This window comes from Hipposideros armiger, unplaced genomic scaffold, assembly GCF_001890085.2.
Source record: "Hipposideros armiger isolate ML-2016 unplaced genomic scaffold, ASM189008v1 scaffold_127, whole genome shotgun sequence".
Taxonomy (NCBI): Eukaryota; Metazoa; Chordata; class Mammalia; order Chiroptera; family Hipposideridae; genus Hipposideros; species Hipposideros armiger.
The window spans coordinates 366,144-384,862 of NW_017731477.1; the positions used below are offsets into that span (position 1 = coordinate 366,144).

Sequence of the window (18,719 nt, forward strand, 5' to 3'; positions counted from 1 at the left end):
GTGAAATTAATTTTAAGAGTTTATTTTATTTAACTGAGTATATCCAAAATATTACTATTTCAACATATATCAATATAAAATTATTAGAGGCATTTTGCATCCCTTTTTTTGCAAAGTCTTTGAAAATCAGTGTATATTTGACACTTGCAATACATCTTAATTCAGATACTAAAGTTTCATCTGAAATATTTGGTTTGTATTTAGAATTCATGAAATTTACAGTGTAAAAAGTAGATGCACATACCCAATTTGTTTCAAACATATTTAAAATTTTTAAAAGTACTAGCTTTGAAATTTAAATTAATAAAATTAAAAATTCAGTCCCTTGGTCCCACTAGCCACATCTCAAGTGCTCAGCATCTACACTAACTATTGGCTGCCATATTGGACAACACGGCACTAGGATTTCTCATTTCTTATTCAGTGCTTTAGAGACGGGTGGTCCACAGAGAAGAGTCAATGTCTCCTCACTTCTCCGACCCCCAGCTCCTGGCAACCACCGCTGTACTCTCTTGATTCTATGAGTTTAACTATTTTTAGATTCTACACATGAGATCTCGTACAGGTGAGATCATGCATTATTTGTCTTTTTGTCTCTGGCTTATTTCACTTGGCATAACGTCCTTCAAGATCAACCATGTCACAAGTGGCAGGATTTCCTTGTTTTTAAAGGCTAAATTATGATCCAGTGTGTATGTGTGTATATATACACACATACAGATCTACTGTAGCGCAATGTGACTATAGTTAGCAATACTGTATTGTATACTTGAAATCTGCTAAGATGGTAGGTAGATCTTAAATTTTCTCACCCATCACACACGTACAAAATGATAACTATGTGAGGTGATTGATGTTAAATAGCTCGATTGTGGTTGGTGTTTACTTCATAATGTGTATGTATATCAAAACATCAAGTTGAATACCTAAAGTATATACAGTTTTTATTTGCCATTTATACTTCAGTAAAGCTGGAAAAAGAGAGATGGGCCGATACTAATGAGGGGGGTTGTTACTTTGTGAGGGGTGAAAAGGATAACTATTGCATTGTTTTGTACACCTGAAACTAACAATAAAATTTAAAAAAAAAGAAAATGAAAACAGTGTTTAGCTTCCATAGTCAAATCTCTCTTTGTCAAGAGAGAATAAGAATTTCTAAATTCTAGAGCTACCTTTACATACCTAAAGCAAAACTTGAAAATCTGAGTATTTTCTTATAAGCCAGTTATATTCTTATAATAAAGAACACAGTAAGGGATGGTGCTATCAACTTTGGGGAGGGGAGGCAGCATTTCTGGGCATAGGAGGTAGAAGGGTTGGAGCAAAGGGCAGAATGTGTGACAATTTGGGTGGCCACGCTTAGGTTAGAAACCCTGAGAAGGAAGTTGGACACCAGAGAGGTTGAAGAGAAAACAGAAAGTAGCTTGGGGTGTACCTCATTTCGGGCTTGAACTGGGAGAAGTCAACCTTAGTGAGCCCCTGTGGCAGGTAGGACAGGCAACTGAGCAGACAGGTGTGATGGGAGCCAGAAGACCCTGCAACAGAGCCAGAGAGGGCAGGCAACCCACCTCGGGCCGGAAGGAAGATGTGCTGGAGATTCAGAGGCTCTGCGCAGCGTGTGAGCCCAGAGGGGCCAAGTCAGCATGGGGCCCCAAGGACATCAGCAGTAGTTGTCGGTAGGGCCCCAGTGACCTAGAGGGACGGGCACGTGGCAGTGGAGTCCAGCAAAGACAGAGAAGCCACTCTGTAGGACAGCCTTGTGGCTTTTCTGAGGTTGCCTCCCCACCTCAGCCATGTGGTTTCACAGCCCTCAAATCGGACCCCAGTGTCATTTTTCCAGGAAGAGGAGAATGAGAAACTGAGAACAATGGAGCATTTATTCAACATTCCTCCCTCCCCCATTCCATTCCTATTCAGTGCAGGAAGGGTGCTGAAGATGAAGTTTAGATCAGTTATGGGGAATAACGTAGCTGCATGCTTTCCACAACCTCGATTGTAGTATAGAAAATGTATGACTTCAGTATGCCACGGTTCCCTGAAGCTCCCGTCACAGCCCTGACAGGTCTGAATTGTGTGAACACCAATCTGTCAGGTGCAAAGTCCATCCTCTTTCCACCTCTGCGTTACCTCTCATCACAGCTCTGTTACTTCCCATATCAGACACATTCACATTGATTTTTGGAAAATTTATGAATGTGGATAATTTATAAATTATGGATACAATAAGACTTTCAGGACTCTGCACAGCTGTCTTATAAATGAATCCCTCCCCCAATTTTGTTCGATGTTTCTGCACTAATTTGCAAACAGCTCTCTAGTGTAGTGCTGTGAGGCTCTATCCTTGATGCTGTCTTGTTACTGGTTATCTGTGTGGGGCGAAGTGGAAGCTGGGAGAAAGAGAACTAATATGATAGATGCCAACATAAAAGCTGAAAGTGGTCTTGACAGGATGGGATGTTATTTTGAAAACAATTAGAAATTTGGTTGTTGTTTTTTTTAACAATTCCAGAAGTGCAGGACTCAAGGAACTTGCTAGGGCATCAGTCTGTGTGAGGAAGTGATGAAAGACTTAGTAGATCACAAAATACGAACAATAGTGCTATGTGATTATTGGAAAAAGAGAAAACAAACCACAAACCTATTGCTTTTTTAGGTTGTATTAATTAAAATAGTCCAAACTTGAAAATCAGTTTTGAGATAATCCAGTCCTCACCTGATTAGGAAATACAGATTCATGAGAAAGACTACAGGGTACAGTCCAGAAAAGTTATAACTGCACTTTGGGCTGGTCAAGGATATGTGTGCTGGTGGGCTTAATTTGGGGCTCTACATTTTGGGAGAAGAGCTAGAGTATGTCAAAAGCAGTAGTGTCCAGATTGCTGAGGGATCTGGGTACCGGGATATTTCCATAGTGATGGGAGGAATTGAGGTGGTTTAATCTGTAGGGCAGGAGGGGCAAAGGATAAGAGAGTCCACGATAGTCACCTGCAAATAAACAGTTAGTGGATGTCTTTAAGCAGAGAACTGAAGAGGATGAAAAAAATGGCAAAACAGCATAAGGAAAAAGTTGAAAGAAGCATGCAAACAAGAGAAGGAACCAGGTTCTCCATGTGCTGGACCACGATGCCACCATAGATCTAAGATCTCCCCTCACCAAGCCCTGCCCTCAGCACCAAGGTCCTGGTTGCTCGTGTGTTCCCCACCCTGGCCCTGACTTAACCCTGCGGTTACTGAGGGCTCACTGTGGGCCAAACTCTGTGCTAAGTACTTCACCTATATTATGTCGTTTAATCCTTCCAACACTGTGAGGTAATGTTTTTACTATCACTTGCATTTTATACATAAGGAAACCAAGGCTTAGACAGGTTGAATAACTTGCCTCAGTAAGTGGCAAAACTAGGACTCAAATCCAGATCTTATTGGTTCCAAAGTAGATGCTCTATACTCTCTTCCCTGTACCTTTGCATTTTTTATTTAGTCATTTTATTTAGTAAATCTAGTCTTTATCGAGTGCTTACTGTGTGTCGGGCAGACTGTTAACTAAGCACAGGATTTACAGTGCAGAACCTAGATTTGTCTTCTATGTCTTCACTCTAGTGAAAGAAACAACTGAAATTAATAGAAACCACACATGTGGTAAGTGTTCTGAGGGGACAGAGCAGATGCTTGGAGAACACTCAGCAGGATTACCTGGGACTGGGATACCTTACCCTGCCACCACTTCCCCTTTACCAGGAACCCCCGTTCCCATCCTTCTGGGTCTCACATTCGATGTATTCTCTTTGAAGAAACAGTGTCAGGTGTACAGTAAGTGCTTAACAAACACAAACATTTGTGTGTTTTTCATTTTTATTTATTTTTATGATAGTATTGTTTTAAAATTGTACAGTGTTTTCTCAACTTGCTAAGAAGATGGATGTTTATTTTCACCAATGTGTCATTTCACATTATTGAATATTATGGGCATTGTGATTACATTTTAGTAAAAGCAAACAAGTAAGAAAACCCTTATATATGTATGTCAATTATTGTATCTATTTGGATAAACAAGGATCAAAGTATAGAAGAATATACTCCAGGCTTTTAGCAGGGAACAAATGGTCAGCTTTGGCTTTCTGCATCTTCGTGCTAATAGATACTCGTGGAATGGATGAATGAGGACTGTTAATAATGGTTAAATGAATGCGCCTATAAGGTAGTGAGCATTCACTGACCTTGGAGGACTGAGTGGATACCACACGGCTCAAATCATACACCCTTTTGTTTGTGTTTTACTTCAGCTAAATTTTGACATCTGGTTAACCTAGATGGTTTCATAAATGAATTAAAAACCAAGAGAGCATAACTAATCAATTCCTGTCCTGTATCCAACTTGCCTAATAGATTTTTATGGCATAATTTCGTCTTCTGCAAATTAGGAGTAATAGACATTCTGGAAGGATAACACAATTAGACTGGTCAAAAGGTATTTATAATAATATACCAAAGAGTTGCCGAGTATAAGTGAAAACTCTCTAAGTTTTCTTTTGTGACATCCATGCCAACTGATTGTGCGCCAGAAAAATCTGTGCGTTATAAAGCACTGCTATGATCCATTTTAAAGGCAAACGTATTTGAACAAATGTCACCCTTCTCCTATAACCCTTAGAATTCAACCTTCCTCCATTCTGGGTCTGGATGGTAAGTAGGGATCTGGTGGAGGAAGGGCCCGGTCCCAGGCTGTTCCTACTATAGAAGCTTTTTCATGAGTTTGCATAGTGGCCAGACTGTGTCTTTGGACTCCTTATACACAATGCTTGAGTAAGTAGAACAATTTAGGAATAAACTCAATATTCAAAAGAAACTTCAGAGGATTGTAGCCCAAGCACACAGATTTCTATAGGCCCACACCAATTGGACAAGTAAGGCCTGGATTTTATCTGAGATGACCTTTGGAGATAAAGGGAAAGGCAAATGTTTTCCAAAGCCATATAAGTTTTTCACACAGACTACACTTACACTGCTTTCTACTTCTCCCTAATAGTAGAGTATAGCTGTAGCCTCACCCCATGACACTATGATGGCCTTCTTTCTCTTATCTTTAATTTGACCTCTGTTGCATTTGCTGATACTTGGCTTATGGCCGTTGGCCTTTTTCTCCAGGCAAGAAATCAATGAAGCTAAAAGAAAGGAAGACTGAGGTACCTAAGTGCTTTCCCCCAAGGCCCCTTTTCATCTCCCTTCTCAACAGTGCCACCCCCAGTAGTCAAGTTGTATATTCTTCTTAATAAGCTTATCTTGATTCAATTTTTTAATCTATGAGTATATAATGAAGGTAATGATGGCATCTGACATACATGGTTATTTTGAGGATTTCATAAGATAATTAATGTAAAATGCTTAGAACATTGCCTCGAACAGGGATCACTCATTAAATCATAGCTATAATGAATATTAGCAGTATTAATACCATTCAGTTATCAGTTCACATTTATTTTGTCTTAATAAAGATTAGGATACCTTTAGAATTCTGACAGATGTGAAGAAATGCAAAGATAAGAAACCATTAATCTCCCTTATAGTTGTGTTAAAGAAAATTGCACAGGCAGCCCAAGTTTCACTCCCTATTCATATGCACTAGTCAAGTAGAGAATTACTATATTAGATGCAGCACTGGAAACCTGAAGTGGTGCGATATCCTTGCCTTTTTATTTGTGTGGATAGAGCTCTTTAACACATTCTCTCAGAATGGCAAAAGCATCATTTTCTCTTTTTTATCTCTTCCTGTTTCCCTTTCATGTATACTTATTCTCCATAACGGAAATTATTCAGCTCTTCTCAGCACAGGCCTAGCACACACAAACCCAGCTCTGAAGGTCACAGGCCCAAGATGGAAACAATCCAGCTTTTTCTATCTGGAGTATTGGGATCTGGGATAGATTGCAGAAGGCTAGAACTTGGCTAGATCAAAGCTTTGTATCACATGGGCTGTTTAAATATTCATACAGCCTCTTCTGGCAGCTAACAGGACTGCAAACTTTGCCCAGGAAAACAATAACAACAATAGAGAAGATAATTACTGATTTTTATAGTATTCTAAAATTGCTGCTGTGAACTAAAAACATAAGCGTTGATTTTGGTTTAATCTCTTAGGCAAATGTATTTTTTATTCAACTCAGGACAATAGGCAAGTGGTTATATGCACCTCAAGCATTTTTCTGAGTATATCTATTTTCAGTATAAGATACTCACTGATATTAATACCAAAAAAATATATTGCACTGTCAAAGCCATTTCTTTTATCATTACTTTACTAATGACTTGAAATAATAACTGACACATTCCCTTTGCAGTCAACTGATTTGCTTATATGGTAATATAGGATTTAAATGATAAGCAACTGAACTATAGAATAAATCAGATTAGGGGAAGGACCACGATATTTTTAAGCATAATGGTCACAATTTGAAGACATTTCATTCAATGCAATCATTTGGCACTGTATGTTCTTCATTAGCATATGTAAAGATACCAAAAATATAGGTATCCATTGTTTTGTTTTGTTTTTGGCTGATATTTCCCCCTTCATAATTAAGGTTTTTTGGTTGTCCTAATTCTGGTTGGTAAAATTTACTTAATTTCACAATTTCAGATAGCAACATAAAAGCAAATGTTGGCACTGCATTGAACCTTAAATTCTTTTTTTAAAGTGACATCTACTTAGTAAAAATCTACTCCATTTTATTTTTTATAGCTATATTCACAAGTTCTGATTTTATCAAGTATGCATCCTCTTAACATGGTATATAAAAATGTAAACATTAAGAACACTTTTCGAGGGCCGGCCGAGTGGCTCAGTTGGTTAAGAGCTCGCTCAAGAGTTTGAGCTCTGAGCAACAGCGGTTCAAGTCCAGTCTGAGCTGAGCAGCTGCTGAGCTGCCAACAGGTAGCAGGATGGCTCAGCTTAAAAAAAAAAAATCACAAGAAAAAAAAGAACACTTCTCTATCAGTGTTCCCCTTCTAACAGTAATGATCTAAAATGGAAATTTATATAAAACAAGAATAGGTACATTAAAAGTTCAAAAAAAGGTCACTTAGACTGTGCTGTGTTCCAAAATGATTAATATATTCCATAAGAATTAGCCGTTAGTAAATATCAGGTAAGTCAAATTAAATAATCATTACTCTTATATTTATTTTATGAATCTTCCTTCAAAAAATTTATAGAGTTAATTATTGAACTCAATAGGATATGTATGTCTGTAAATATTTATATACATATATATATGTAATACATACACATATATAAAGTGTATATCAAGGAAATGCCTTAGTGAAAATCATATTTTTATTTAATATTTCAGATGTACATTACCAATACAATCAAAGCCAAAGGAACAAGACTTGCTAAGCCCGTTCTGTGCTTGGGCTTAATGTGTTTGGCCTTTCTTACTGGACTCAACAGAGTAGCAGAATATCGAAATCATTGGTCAGATGTGATAGCAGGCTTTCTGGTTGGAATATCTATAGCAGTATTTCTGGTAAGTACAAATTTACTTAGATATCACTAAGTTTTTAACTTGTATAACTACCTATAGGAAAATACACGTGTGAATCACTGCATTTGCCTAAATGTGACATATGAAATGATCATTCATTTCTTCCTCTTCCTTCATTTGTTTCACCTAAACTCAGGTTTAGGTATGAAAGAAATGTAAATTCCACATGTACAAGGTGAACAAAATATTTTTATATGAAATGGAACAGGGCTAAAAACATTCATTTCTCCATGGACAGTTTTTATGACTGGGTTGCATGGATATTTAAAATTTTTTCTTAGGGCACTTTGCACCCTGGAGTATCTAGAGCACTCCAGAATAACCTAGTGCTTCAGCACAGTACCCTCCTATAGCCACATGTCACATCCCTAGTGCTCACTAACAGGTAAACCTCACTTGTGAGATGAACCAGTTTCCTTCAGTAGCTAAAACTCCATGTGTTACCAAGACAGTGATGCCTCCAGTCAGATTTTGCCAAGTAATGAAGAGTATGCATAGTGATTTCTCAGGAAGTAAGAATGCTACTACGATTTTTAAGATTTCCTTGGGGTGGCGATCCAAGATGCTGGGTACATAAACCCTGTGCTTGCCTCCTCCTGTAAAAATTACAACCAAATTATAGGACAGTTAACCTGGAGAACTACCTGAGGTCTAGCTGAACAGAAGTTTTGTAACTAAGGATATAAAGAAGCCACACCAAGATTGGCAGGGAGGGTGGAGATACAAACCAGCTAGCCCCACTAGCAAGTTGTGGTTGAGAAGCGGGAGGGATATCTTGGCCATGGAGGTCCCCCCCCCCGCCAACTCCTGGGAGGAGCAAGGGACTACAGCACCATACCAGGCTCCCCAGTCTGGAGTACCAGTGCCAGGAAAAGGACCACCCACAACATCTGGCTGTGACAATCAGTGGGATTGCAACCATCCAGATGACATGGTAGGCTGTGGGAAACCCAGACGTTCTTTTAAAGGGCCAGCACACAGACTCACTTGCAGGCACTCACCTTGGGTTCTGGCAAGGGGATGTGAGTCAGGAGGCATCAGAGACATACATAGAGTGACTGAGTTGTGTAGCTTCAGGGTGAGGATTGAAGAGACAGTTGCCATTTTTCCTGTATAGAATCCTCCTCCCATGCATCCTGCAGGTGGGTGCCATCTTTCCTGTGTTGAGTCCTCCTCCACACAGCCAATCTGAATCTGCATTGGCCTGGTGAACTTTGCTAGCTCCACCCTGGTGACTCCCTGGAACCCTGCCCCACACAACTGGTGTAGCCCCAGAGGCACTTTTGCAGTCAGTTGCCAGTCCCAGCCTCACTGCACTCATTCTTGGACAACTTTTGGGGGTCTGCAGACCCCAAGTGAGCAATGGCTGGCCTCATTGTGCTCTGAGACTTTTGCTGAGTAGCTCCAGGCTCAGCACTATCACCAAACTAGAGTCTACATTAACCTGGTGAACACCATTCATCCCACCCTGGTGACTGCCTGAAAACCATCTTACCCAACTTGCCTACCACACAAGGCTCTGTCAGTGGCTGAGCCTTATGGGAGCTGGCAGATGTCAGCAGTCCTCAGGTTCCCTGGGCTTTTTAGGAGCTACCTCAGGCCCCGTACTAGTGGCAGCCATCCTCGGTTTGTAGCATGGTCTCTCCCACACAATTTAGGTCCAGCACAGGCAGTGACTGACCATGGATCACTTTGTAGCTCCTACCAGGTAGTCCCCAGCTGGTCACAGGCAGTGACCGACCTGGGCCTGCACAGAAACCACTCCCAAGAGACCCAGAACCAACATACCTGAAGTCAGCTTCAGACCACAACAGAGCACCACCCAATTAGGCCCACAAGTGGCGCATCTGAAGGATGGTCTCAGCAGACACCTGAGCCCTCTGGGGCAAATCCTGCTCCTTAGGGTAAGCACCCACACATCAGCCCAGAAGCTGTGGACTTGACCAAACCCCTCAGCCACTAAGCCTGAGGGTCAGTCCCACCCACTAATGTGTCAACAGCTACTAAGGCTGAACTACAACAGGAAGGCATACAACCCACATAAGGGACACTCCTGGAGCACCTGGTGCAGGTGATCAGGGGGAGATGTAGCAGATCTACCTAATACATAGAAACAAACACAGAGAGGCAGCCAAAATGAGGAAACAAAGAAATAGGTCCCAAATGAAAGAACAAGAGAAAACTGCAGAAAAAGAAATAAATGAAATGGAGGCAAGCAACTTACCACATACAGAATTCAAAACAATGGTTATAAGAATGCTCAAGAACTTAGTGAGAACTTCAACAGAGAGATAGCAAGCACATAAAAGGACATAGAAACCATAAAAAAGAACCAGTCAGAAATGAAGACTACAATAACTGAAATGAGGTATTCACTAGAAGGAGTCACCATCAGACTAGATGAAGCAGAAGATTAAATCAGCAATTGGGAAGACAAGGTAGCAGAAAACACCAAATTGCAACAGCAAAAAGAAAAAAGAATAAAAAAATAAGAATAGTTTAAGAGACCTAAGGGTCAACATCAAGTGTAACAACATTCACATCATAGGGGAATCAGGAGAGAGAGCAAATGACTAAGAACCTATATGAAGGGCCGGCCGAGTGGCGCATTGGTTAAGAGCTGGCTTGGGATGCCAGAGGGCCCCATTTCGGATCCCACATATGAGGGCCAGTGACACTGCCCTCTACAGCTAAGATGCTGAACAACAGCTCAACCTGGATCTGGTCTGCCGTGAGTCACCAGCGAAGGTGTAGGCTGCAGCCCCTGCTGCAGTGGGTTGCTGTGGGTTACTGTGTATAGCCAGCAGCCAGCGTGAGCGGCCAGCAGCCTCTGTGAGTGGCCGTCCAGAAGTCAGCGACTGATCTGCTTCGCCCGGGAAGAGTGCAATCAATGATGGTGCCAACTTGGGCCAGTGAAGCAACGTCCTCCACAACTAGACTGAAGAACAAAATGACAGCAACTTGTCTGTTCCTCTTGCTCCAATTTCCCAATAAAAATATATATATAAAAAAAACCTATATGAAGAAAAAAAAATGACTGAAAACTTTCCTAACCTGGTGAAGGAAATAGACATACAAGCCCAGGAAGCACAGAGAGTCCTGAACAAGATGAACTCAAACAGGCTCACACCAAGACACATTATAATTAAAATGGCAAAGATTAAAGACAAAGAGAGAATCTTAAAAGCAGCAAGAGAAAGGCAACTAGTTACTTACAAGGGTGCTCCCATAAGAGCGTCAGCTGATTTCTCACCAGAAACCTTGCAAGCCAGAAGGGAGTGGCAGTAAATATTCACAGTGACAAACAGCAAAGGCCTGCATCGAGACTACAAGGCTATCATTTAAAATTGAAGGACAGATAAAGGGCTTCCCAGACAAGAAAAAGGTAAAGGAATTCATCACCACCAAACCAGTATTACAAGAAATGTTAAAGGAACTTCTTTAAGAAGACTGAAAAAAAAGATAAAAAAGATAAATAATAAAATGGCAATAACTATTTATTTAAAATATCACTTTAAGTGTAAATGCTCCAGTGTAAACGCTCCAGTGAAAAGACATAGAGAAGCTGAATGGATAAGAAAACAAGATCGATACATGTAATGTCTACAAGAGACCCACTTCACATCAAAAGACACACACAGACTGAAAATAAAGGGATGGAAAAATATTTCATGCAAATGGAAATGAAAAACACTGTGGAGTAGCAACACTTATGTCAGACAAAATAGACTTTAAAACAAAGTCTATAATAAGAGAACAGGGGATAGCATAATGATAAAGGGGTCAATCCAACAAGAGGATATAACTCTGGTATACGTTTATGCACCCAACATAGGAGCACCTAAATCTATAAAGCAAATATTGACTGACATAAAGGGAGAGATGGACAGTAATACAATCATAGTAGGGGACTTTAACACCCCATTGACACCAATGGACAGATCTGCCAGACAGAAAATCAACAGGGAAACAGCAGCCTGAAATGACACACTAGACCAGATGGATTTAATTGATATTTTTAGAGCATTTCACTCAAAAGCAGCAGAATATACAGTTTTGTTCAAATTCACATGGAATATTTTCCAAGATAGACCACATGTTAGGCCACAAAACAAGTCTCAATAAATTTAAGAAGGTTGAAATCATATCAAGCATCTTCTTTGACCACAATTGTATAAAACTAGAAATTAATTGCAAGAAAAAAAACCCTGAAAAACACACAAACACATGTAAACTAAATAACATGCTACTAAATAATGAATGAGTCAATTGTGAGATCAAGGAAGAAATCAAAGGATACCTTGATACAAATGAAAATGAAAATACAATGACTCAAAATCTGTGGGACACAGCAAAAGCAGTTCTGAGAAGTTCATAGTAACACAGGCCTACATCAAGAAACAAGAAAAAACTCAAACAAACGATTGTTTATCTTACACTTAACCTTATAAATAACTAGAAAAAGAACAGCAGACAAAGCCCAAAGTGAGTAGAAGGAAGGAAATAATAAAGATCAGAGCAGAAATAAACAAAATAGACTTAAGAAACAATACCAAAATTAATGAGCTGGTTTTTTGAAAAGATAAACAAAGTTGATAATTATTTAAACCAACTCATCAAGAAAAAAAGAGAGAGGACTCAAATAAATAAAATCAGAAGTGAAAGAGAAGTGACAACTGACACCACAGAAATTTAAAAAAAAGGATTATATGAACAAATATATGCCAACAAATTGGACAATTGGGAAGAAATGGATAAATTTCTAGTAACTTACAATCTTACAAGATTGGATCCAGAAGAAGCAGAAAATCTGAACCAACCAATTACAACTAACGATACGGAATAAAAAAACTCCCAACAAACAAAAGTCCTGGACAAGATGACTTCACAGGTGAGTGTTACCAAACATACAAAGAATTAACACTTATCCTTCTCAAATCATTTCAGAAAATTCAAGAGGAGTAAAAGATCCCAAGCTCATTTCATGAGACCACCCACTACCCTGATTCCAAAACCAGACAGACATTACAAAAAAGAGAAAACTATAAGCTGATGTCCTTGATGAACATAGATGCAAAAATCCTCAACAAAATATTAGCAACCAAATTCAGCAATAAATTAAGAAGATCATACATCATCATCAGGTAGGATTTATTCCTGGGATGTACGGTTGGTTCAGTGTCCTCAAATCAATTAATGTGATATACCACATAAACAAAATGAAAGATAAAAATCATAAGATCGTATAAAGAGATGCAGAAAAAGCATTTGACAAGATTCAGCATCAGTTTATGATAAAAACTCTCAGCAAAGTGGAAACAGAGGGACCATACCTCAACAAAATAGAGGCCATATGTGGCAACCTCATAGCTAACATCGTACTCAACAGGGAAAAGCTAAAAAGTGTTCTCCTTATGATCAGGAACAAGACAAGGATCCCCACTTTCACCACTTCAATTCAACATAGTATTGGAAGTCCTAGCCAAAGTAATCAAACCAAAAAAATAAAAAAAATAAAAATAAAAATCACCCAGATTGGAAAGGAAGAAGTAAAACTGTCATGATTTGCAGTTGATATACTATATAGAGAGAACCCTGAAGGTTTTACCAAAAAACTATTAGAACTGATAAATGAATTCAATAAAGTAGCAGCACACAAAATTAATATTCAGAAATTTTTTGCATTTTTATACATTAATAATGAACTGCCAGAAAGAGAAATTAAGAAAACAATCACATTTACAATTGCATCAAAAAATATCAGGGGTGCCAAAAAAATGTATACAAGTGAACACTGGTCAACATTGCTCAAGCAGTAGTTCACCGTAATCAGAAGTGTCTGGGCACTGATAGTAACTACTTTGAGCACCTTTTGTAATTGCAGAAGTCAAACATCACTTGTATTCATCTTTTGTTATCAGTAAATATTGAGTATTACAATTTTAATAGTTTTTTTTCTTTCTTAAAATGTGTATACATTTTTTGGCACCCTCTATATATACCTAGGAATAAGTTTAACCAAGCAGGTAAAAGACCTGGACTCATAAAACTATAAGACCCTGAAGAAAGAAATTGAAGAAGATACAAATAAATTAAAGCTATACCGTGCTCATGCATAGGAAAAAATTAACATTGTTATAATGTCCATACTACCCCAAGCAATGTATAGATTCAGTGTCATCCCTATCAAAATACCAATGGCATTTTTCACAGAACTAGAACAAATCTTAAAATTTATATGGAATCACAAAAGACCCCGCATAGCTACAGCAATCTTCAGAAAGAAGAACAAAGTTGGAGGTATCACACTACCTGATCTCAAACTATACTACAAGGCCATAGTAATCAAAGCAGCATGACACTGGCATAAAAACTGACACACGGGTCAATGAACAGAATAGAGAGCCCAGAAATAAACCCACATCTATATGGTCATTTAATCTATGACAAAGGAGGCAAGAATGTACAGTGGGGTAAAGACAGTTTATTTAATAAATGAATGGTGCTGGGAAAACTGAACAGGTACTTGTGAAAAAATGAAACTGCACCACCTTCTTGTACCATATACAAGAATAAACTTAAAGTGTGTTAAAGACTTAGATGTGGGAGGCGTGATAAAAAACTACGGTGAATGTTTAAATTAAAATATATATATTACAGTAAAAGACACATTGCCATTTATCCCCCTCAAAATACTCCCTGTTGTTTTGAATACACTTATCCCATTATTCTTGCCACTTTCTGAAGCAGTTCTGGAAGTCCCCTTTCATGAGTGTCTTTAGTTGTGCTGTCATGGCTGCCTCGATGTCCTGAATTGATTGAAAACATTTACCTTTCATGGTCATTTTGACTTTGGGGAAGAGCCAGAAGTCACACGGTGCCAGATCTGGTAAATAAGGTGGATGGGGACACCCGTAATTGTTTTTATTTGACAGAAATCGCTGTATACCAGAAGTGATGTGTGACATAGAGCCTTTCCATTGTGATCACAAATACGGTGAATGCTGCTGTCATCCAGGGGAAAGGCAGGGATCTTCAATATGGAAAGCAGTGTGTTGAACCTTAGTAATAGTGTGTGACAAGTTTCAACTTATTTGGTGCAGTCAGTCGGGTGTGAGCTACAGTTGAGAGAAGGTGTGTTTTTTAAATTGTGCCGTAAATCATCCTCCATCATGACAATGCTCTGTCACACGTTGCTTCTGGTATGGCAATTTCTGTCAAATAAAAACATTACGGTGTGTCCTCATCCACCTTATTCACCAGCTCTGACACGGTGTGACTTCTGGTTCTTCCCCAAAGTCAAAATGATTCAGGGCATCAATGCAGCCATGACAGCACAATTAAAGACACTCATGAATGAGGACTTCCAGAACTGTTCAGAAAGTGGCAAGAGCGATGGGATAAATATATTCAAAGTAGGGTGGTGGGGAGGGCGAGTATTTTGAGGGTGATTAGTGGCAATGTGTCTTTTACTGTAATAATTTTTGTTAAATATTCATCGTATTGTTTGATTACACCTCATAAGACCCCAAACCATAAAACTCCTAGAAGAAAACACAGGTAGTAAACTCTCTAAAATTGCTCTTAGTAACTTTTTTTTTAGACAAGTCACCTCAGGCAAGAGAATCAAGAGAAAAAAATAAATAAATGGGACTACATCAAATTAAAAAGTATGTGTACAGCAAAGGAAACCACCAACAAAACGACAGGACAGCCTACTGAATAGGAGAAGATGATATATCAGATAAGGCGTTAATATCCAAAATGTATAAAGAACTCATACAACTTAAAAAAAATAAACAATCCAATTTAAAAATGGACAGAGGACCTGAATAGACATTTCTTCAAAGAGGACATACAGATGGCCAATAGACATATGAAACAATGCTCAACTTCACCAATCATCAGAGAAATTCAAGTTAAAACCACTATGAGATAATAATTATGTTTAGTGCCTGGTGGGTACTAGACTAGTCAGGGGGATCACTTCTTAAATTATATAAATATTTAACCACTATGTTGTATGCCTGAAATTAATATAAAATAATATCGAATGCCAACTGTAATTGAAAAAATGAAAAAGAGGGGGAAAAGATGAAGGGGAATAAGAGGTTCAAATTTCCAGGTATAAAACAAATAAGTTATGGGATATAATGTACAGCATAGGGAATATAGTCAATAATAATGTGATAACATGGTATGGTGTCAGATGGTTGCTGGACTTACCATGGTGATCACTTCTTTAGGTATATAAATGTTGAATAACTCTGATGTACACCTTAAACTAATATAAAATTGTATTTTAGTTATATTTTAATAAAAATCTTTTTAAAAGTTACAGTGAGATATCAGCTCATACCTGGCAGAATGGCCATCATCAATAAATCAACAAACAAGTGTTGGTGAGGATGTGGAGGAAAGGGAACCCTCCTGCACCATTGGTGGGATTGCAAATTGGTGCAGCCATTATGGAAAACAGTTTGGAGGATTGTCAAAAAATTAAGAATAGAACTGCCTTATTACCCAGCAGTTCCACTTCTGGCAATTTATCTGAAGAACTCCAAAATGCTAATTTGAGAAGATATATGTACCCCTATGTTCACTGCAGCATTATTTACAATTGCCAAGATATGGAAACAACCCAAGCACCCATTAATAGACGACTGGATAAAGAAGATGTGGTACATATATAAAATGGAATATTACTTGGTGGTAAAAAAGAATGAAATCTTGCCATTTACAACAACGTGGATGAACCTAGAGGGTATTACACTAAGTGAAATAAGTCAGACTGAGAAAGACCAATACCATATGATCTCACTTATATGTGGAATTTAAAGAACAAAATAAAACAACAAACAAAACAGAAACAGACTCATAGATACAGAGAATAAACTGATGGTTGCCAGAGGGGAGGCAGGTTGGGGAACTGGGTGAAAAAGGTGAAGAGATTAAGAAATACAAATTGGTAGTTACAAAATAGTCATGGTGTTGTAAAAAAGTACAGCATAGGGAATTTAGTCAATAATGTTGCAACAACTGTACAGTGCAGGTAGGTACTAGACTAATGGGGGGAGCACTGCATAAATTATATAAATGTCTAAACACTATGCTGCACACCTGAAACTAATATAAAATAATATTGAATGCCAACTGTAACTGAAATTTTAAAAAAAAAAGGAAGAAAGAGAGGAGAAAAAAATGAAATAGTAGTTCTAACTGGCTTCAGACTTCCTCCTACAAAACACCAATGCCAGAATACACTCAATTATCAGAGTTTTAGGAGGAGTATTTCACAACTCAAAATTCTGTACCCAGTGAGGTTATTCCTATTGTAAATATATTTATAAAATTAAGTGAAAACATTTAAAAATAAAAACAATAATAAAAAAATAAAATAAAGTCTCCTTGGAATATTTCTATAGGTTTTGGTTGTTGGAAAATATATTTTAACATGGTTTTAGAATTAGTTGGTCCATTATAAGTATGAGTCTGTAACATTTTACCCAGATGAAAAAATGTGTACGTTATAAATCAAAATGTATTTTTGCATTACACATTATAAGACACCCTTTAGTTCCCTTTTGATTGCATTTAAATTGCTTCTCACAGGAAAGTTTCCTTCCTCAGCCTCCTTTCGCTCGTTAATACCCAGTAAGCAAAACCTTATATGAACTTTTCAGCTGCTAAAGATTTGAGCACAGTTTATGTGTCAGGCATTTCAAATAGGTTATTCTCCTAGAACCTCCCATGCTAAAGTGGTGACTGTGCCCTCATCCCTGCTGTATGCCCTGTGCTGCTTTTCTTCCTGATGTCGCTCTTTCTAATTCCCAAGGTCCCTGGAAGACTTAGGCCCACTCACTCCTGCCTCTCTCCCAGCAATACCCTACAGCCACACGAAAACTGGGACCCAGGCTTGGGCCCAAACCTTCTTTTCCCTGTTTTCACTCACCACCATTGAAATAGGTTAACATTTAACAAAACAAAACAAAAACCACCTTACATAAATCCTAAGAAAAGCATCACGGGCAAGGCAAAGAGAAAACCAAAAGTCAAAATGTCAAAGCACCAATGGCAGATGTCCCTGCTTTCAGCTCCATAGTCCAGCGCATCTTCTCTGGGGTCTCAGCTGGCTTCCTGCTTATCTTGCCCTGGCTGCTGCCCCCTTCCCTTTGCTTCCAGTGAACATCCTGACACCTTGCAAGGCTAACTCTAGAACCCCCGTGTCTTCCCAGCCACTTTCCCATTGGAGAACCTGGCGGTGAATGATTACTTGGATCCCCCTTGGGCTCAAGACCCTTTAGCAGCATGCGCTCAGAACATTTTGCAATGGCCCTTCAAACATTCCCTCCAACCCAGGAAAATGACCTTATGAAAAGGTCATGGAGAAGTAATGCTTTAACTCTGGAACAACTAAACGAGCATTCATTCACAGCCGTTTCTGAGTGTGAATGCCTACAGGTGCCAGGCTCTGTGCCAAGACTGGGGATGCAAGAATGCTCAGATAGACATGACTTGTCTCTGGTTACAGTCTGGTTCGGGGTCAGGCAGTAATACAGTAGTCAGGTTATTTCCCCAGGCATTGCCTCTCTTTCTGACTTCATAAAATAAACATTTACTGAGCCCTGTCATAATCCAGGCATGATGCTTGGTGCTGGGAATAAATACATGAAAAAGATACTTAAACAGATACGTAAATAGATCACAGTTGGGTGAGACCAGTCAAGGGTGTTCCTGGACCCAGTTCCAACATGTGTGTGTGCGCTGCGGGGAGTTTCTTCACAGCAACAAGCAATTGTCAGGCACAGCAGCATGTCCAAGAATTCAGCTCAGCTCTGACTCTCTCACATCAGATTCCCACAAATGTGCCCCGGTTATCACCTTGCTTCTGACCAACCAGCTATATATTGGAGGTTCCAGTGACCCTCTCCTTGGACTTCTGACTCCAATTGCAACTCTGTTGTTACCTATACTTATGACTGACTGACTATCATCAAAGGTCTCCACCACACTCTCCTTAGGTTTAATTAATTTGCTAGAACGGCTCATAGAACTCAGGAAAACCTGTTTACTCACTAGATCAGTTTACTGTAAAAGGAACTCAGGAACTACCAGAAGGAAGAGCTGCAATAGGGCAAATTATGGGGGAAAGGGTGGGGAGCTTCCATGCCCCCTCCAGAA

At 39.0% G+C, this 18,719-nt stretch overlaps 1 protein-coding gene across 3 annotated transcripts in view; it reads left to right on the top strand.

Annotated features, from left to right (window-relative positions):
• Positions 1-18,719, top strand: part of PLPPR5 (phospholipid phosphatase related 5) — a 105,728-nt gene that overhangs the window by 61,310 nt on the left and 25,699 nt on the right. For all 3 annotated transcript variants that reach the window (XM_019648870.1, XM_019648869.1, XM_019648871.1), the window contains one exon: positions 7,344-7,520. In XM_019648870.1, coding sequence (XP_019504415.1) covers positions 7,344-7,520 — 177 coding nt within the window. The remainder of the gene's footprint in view (positions 1-7,343; positions 7,521-18,719) is intronic.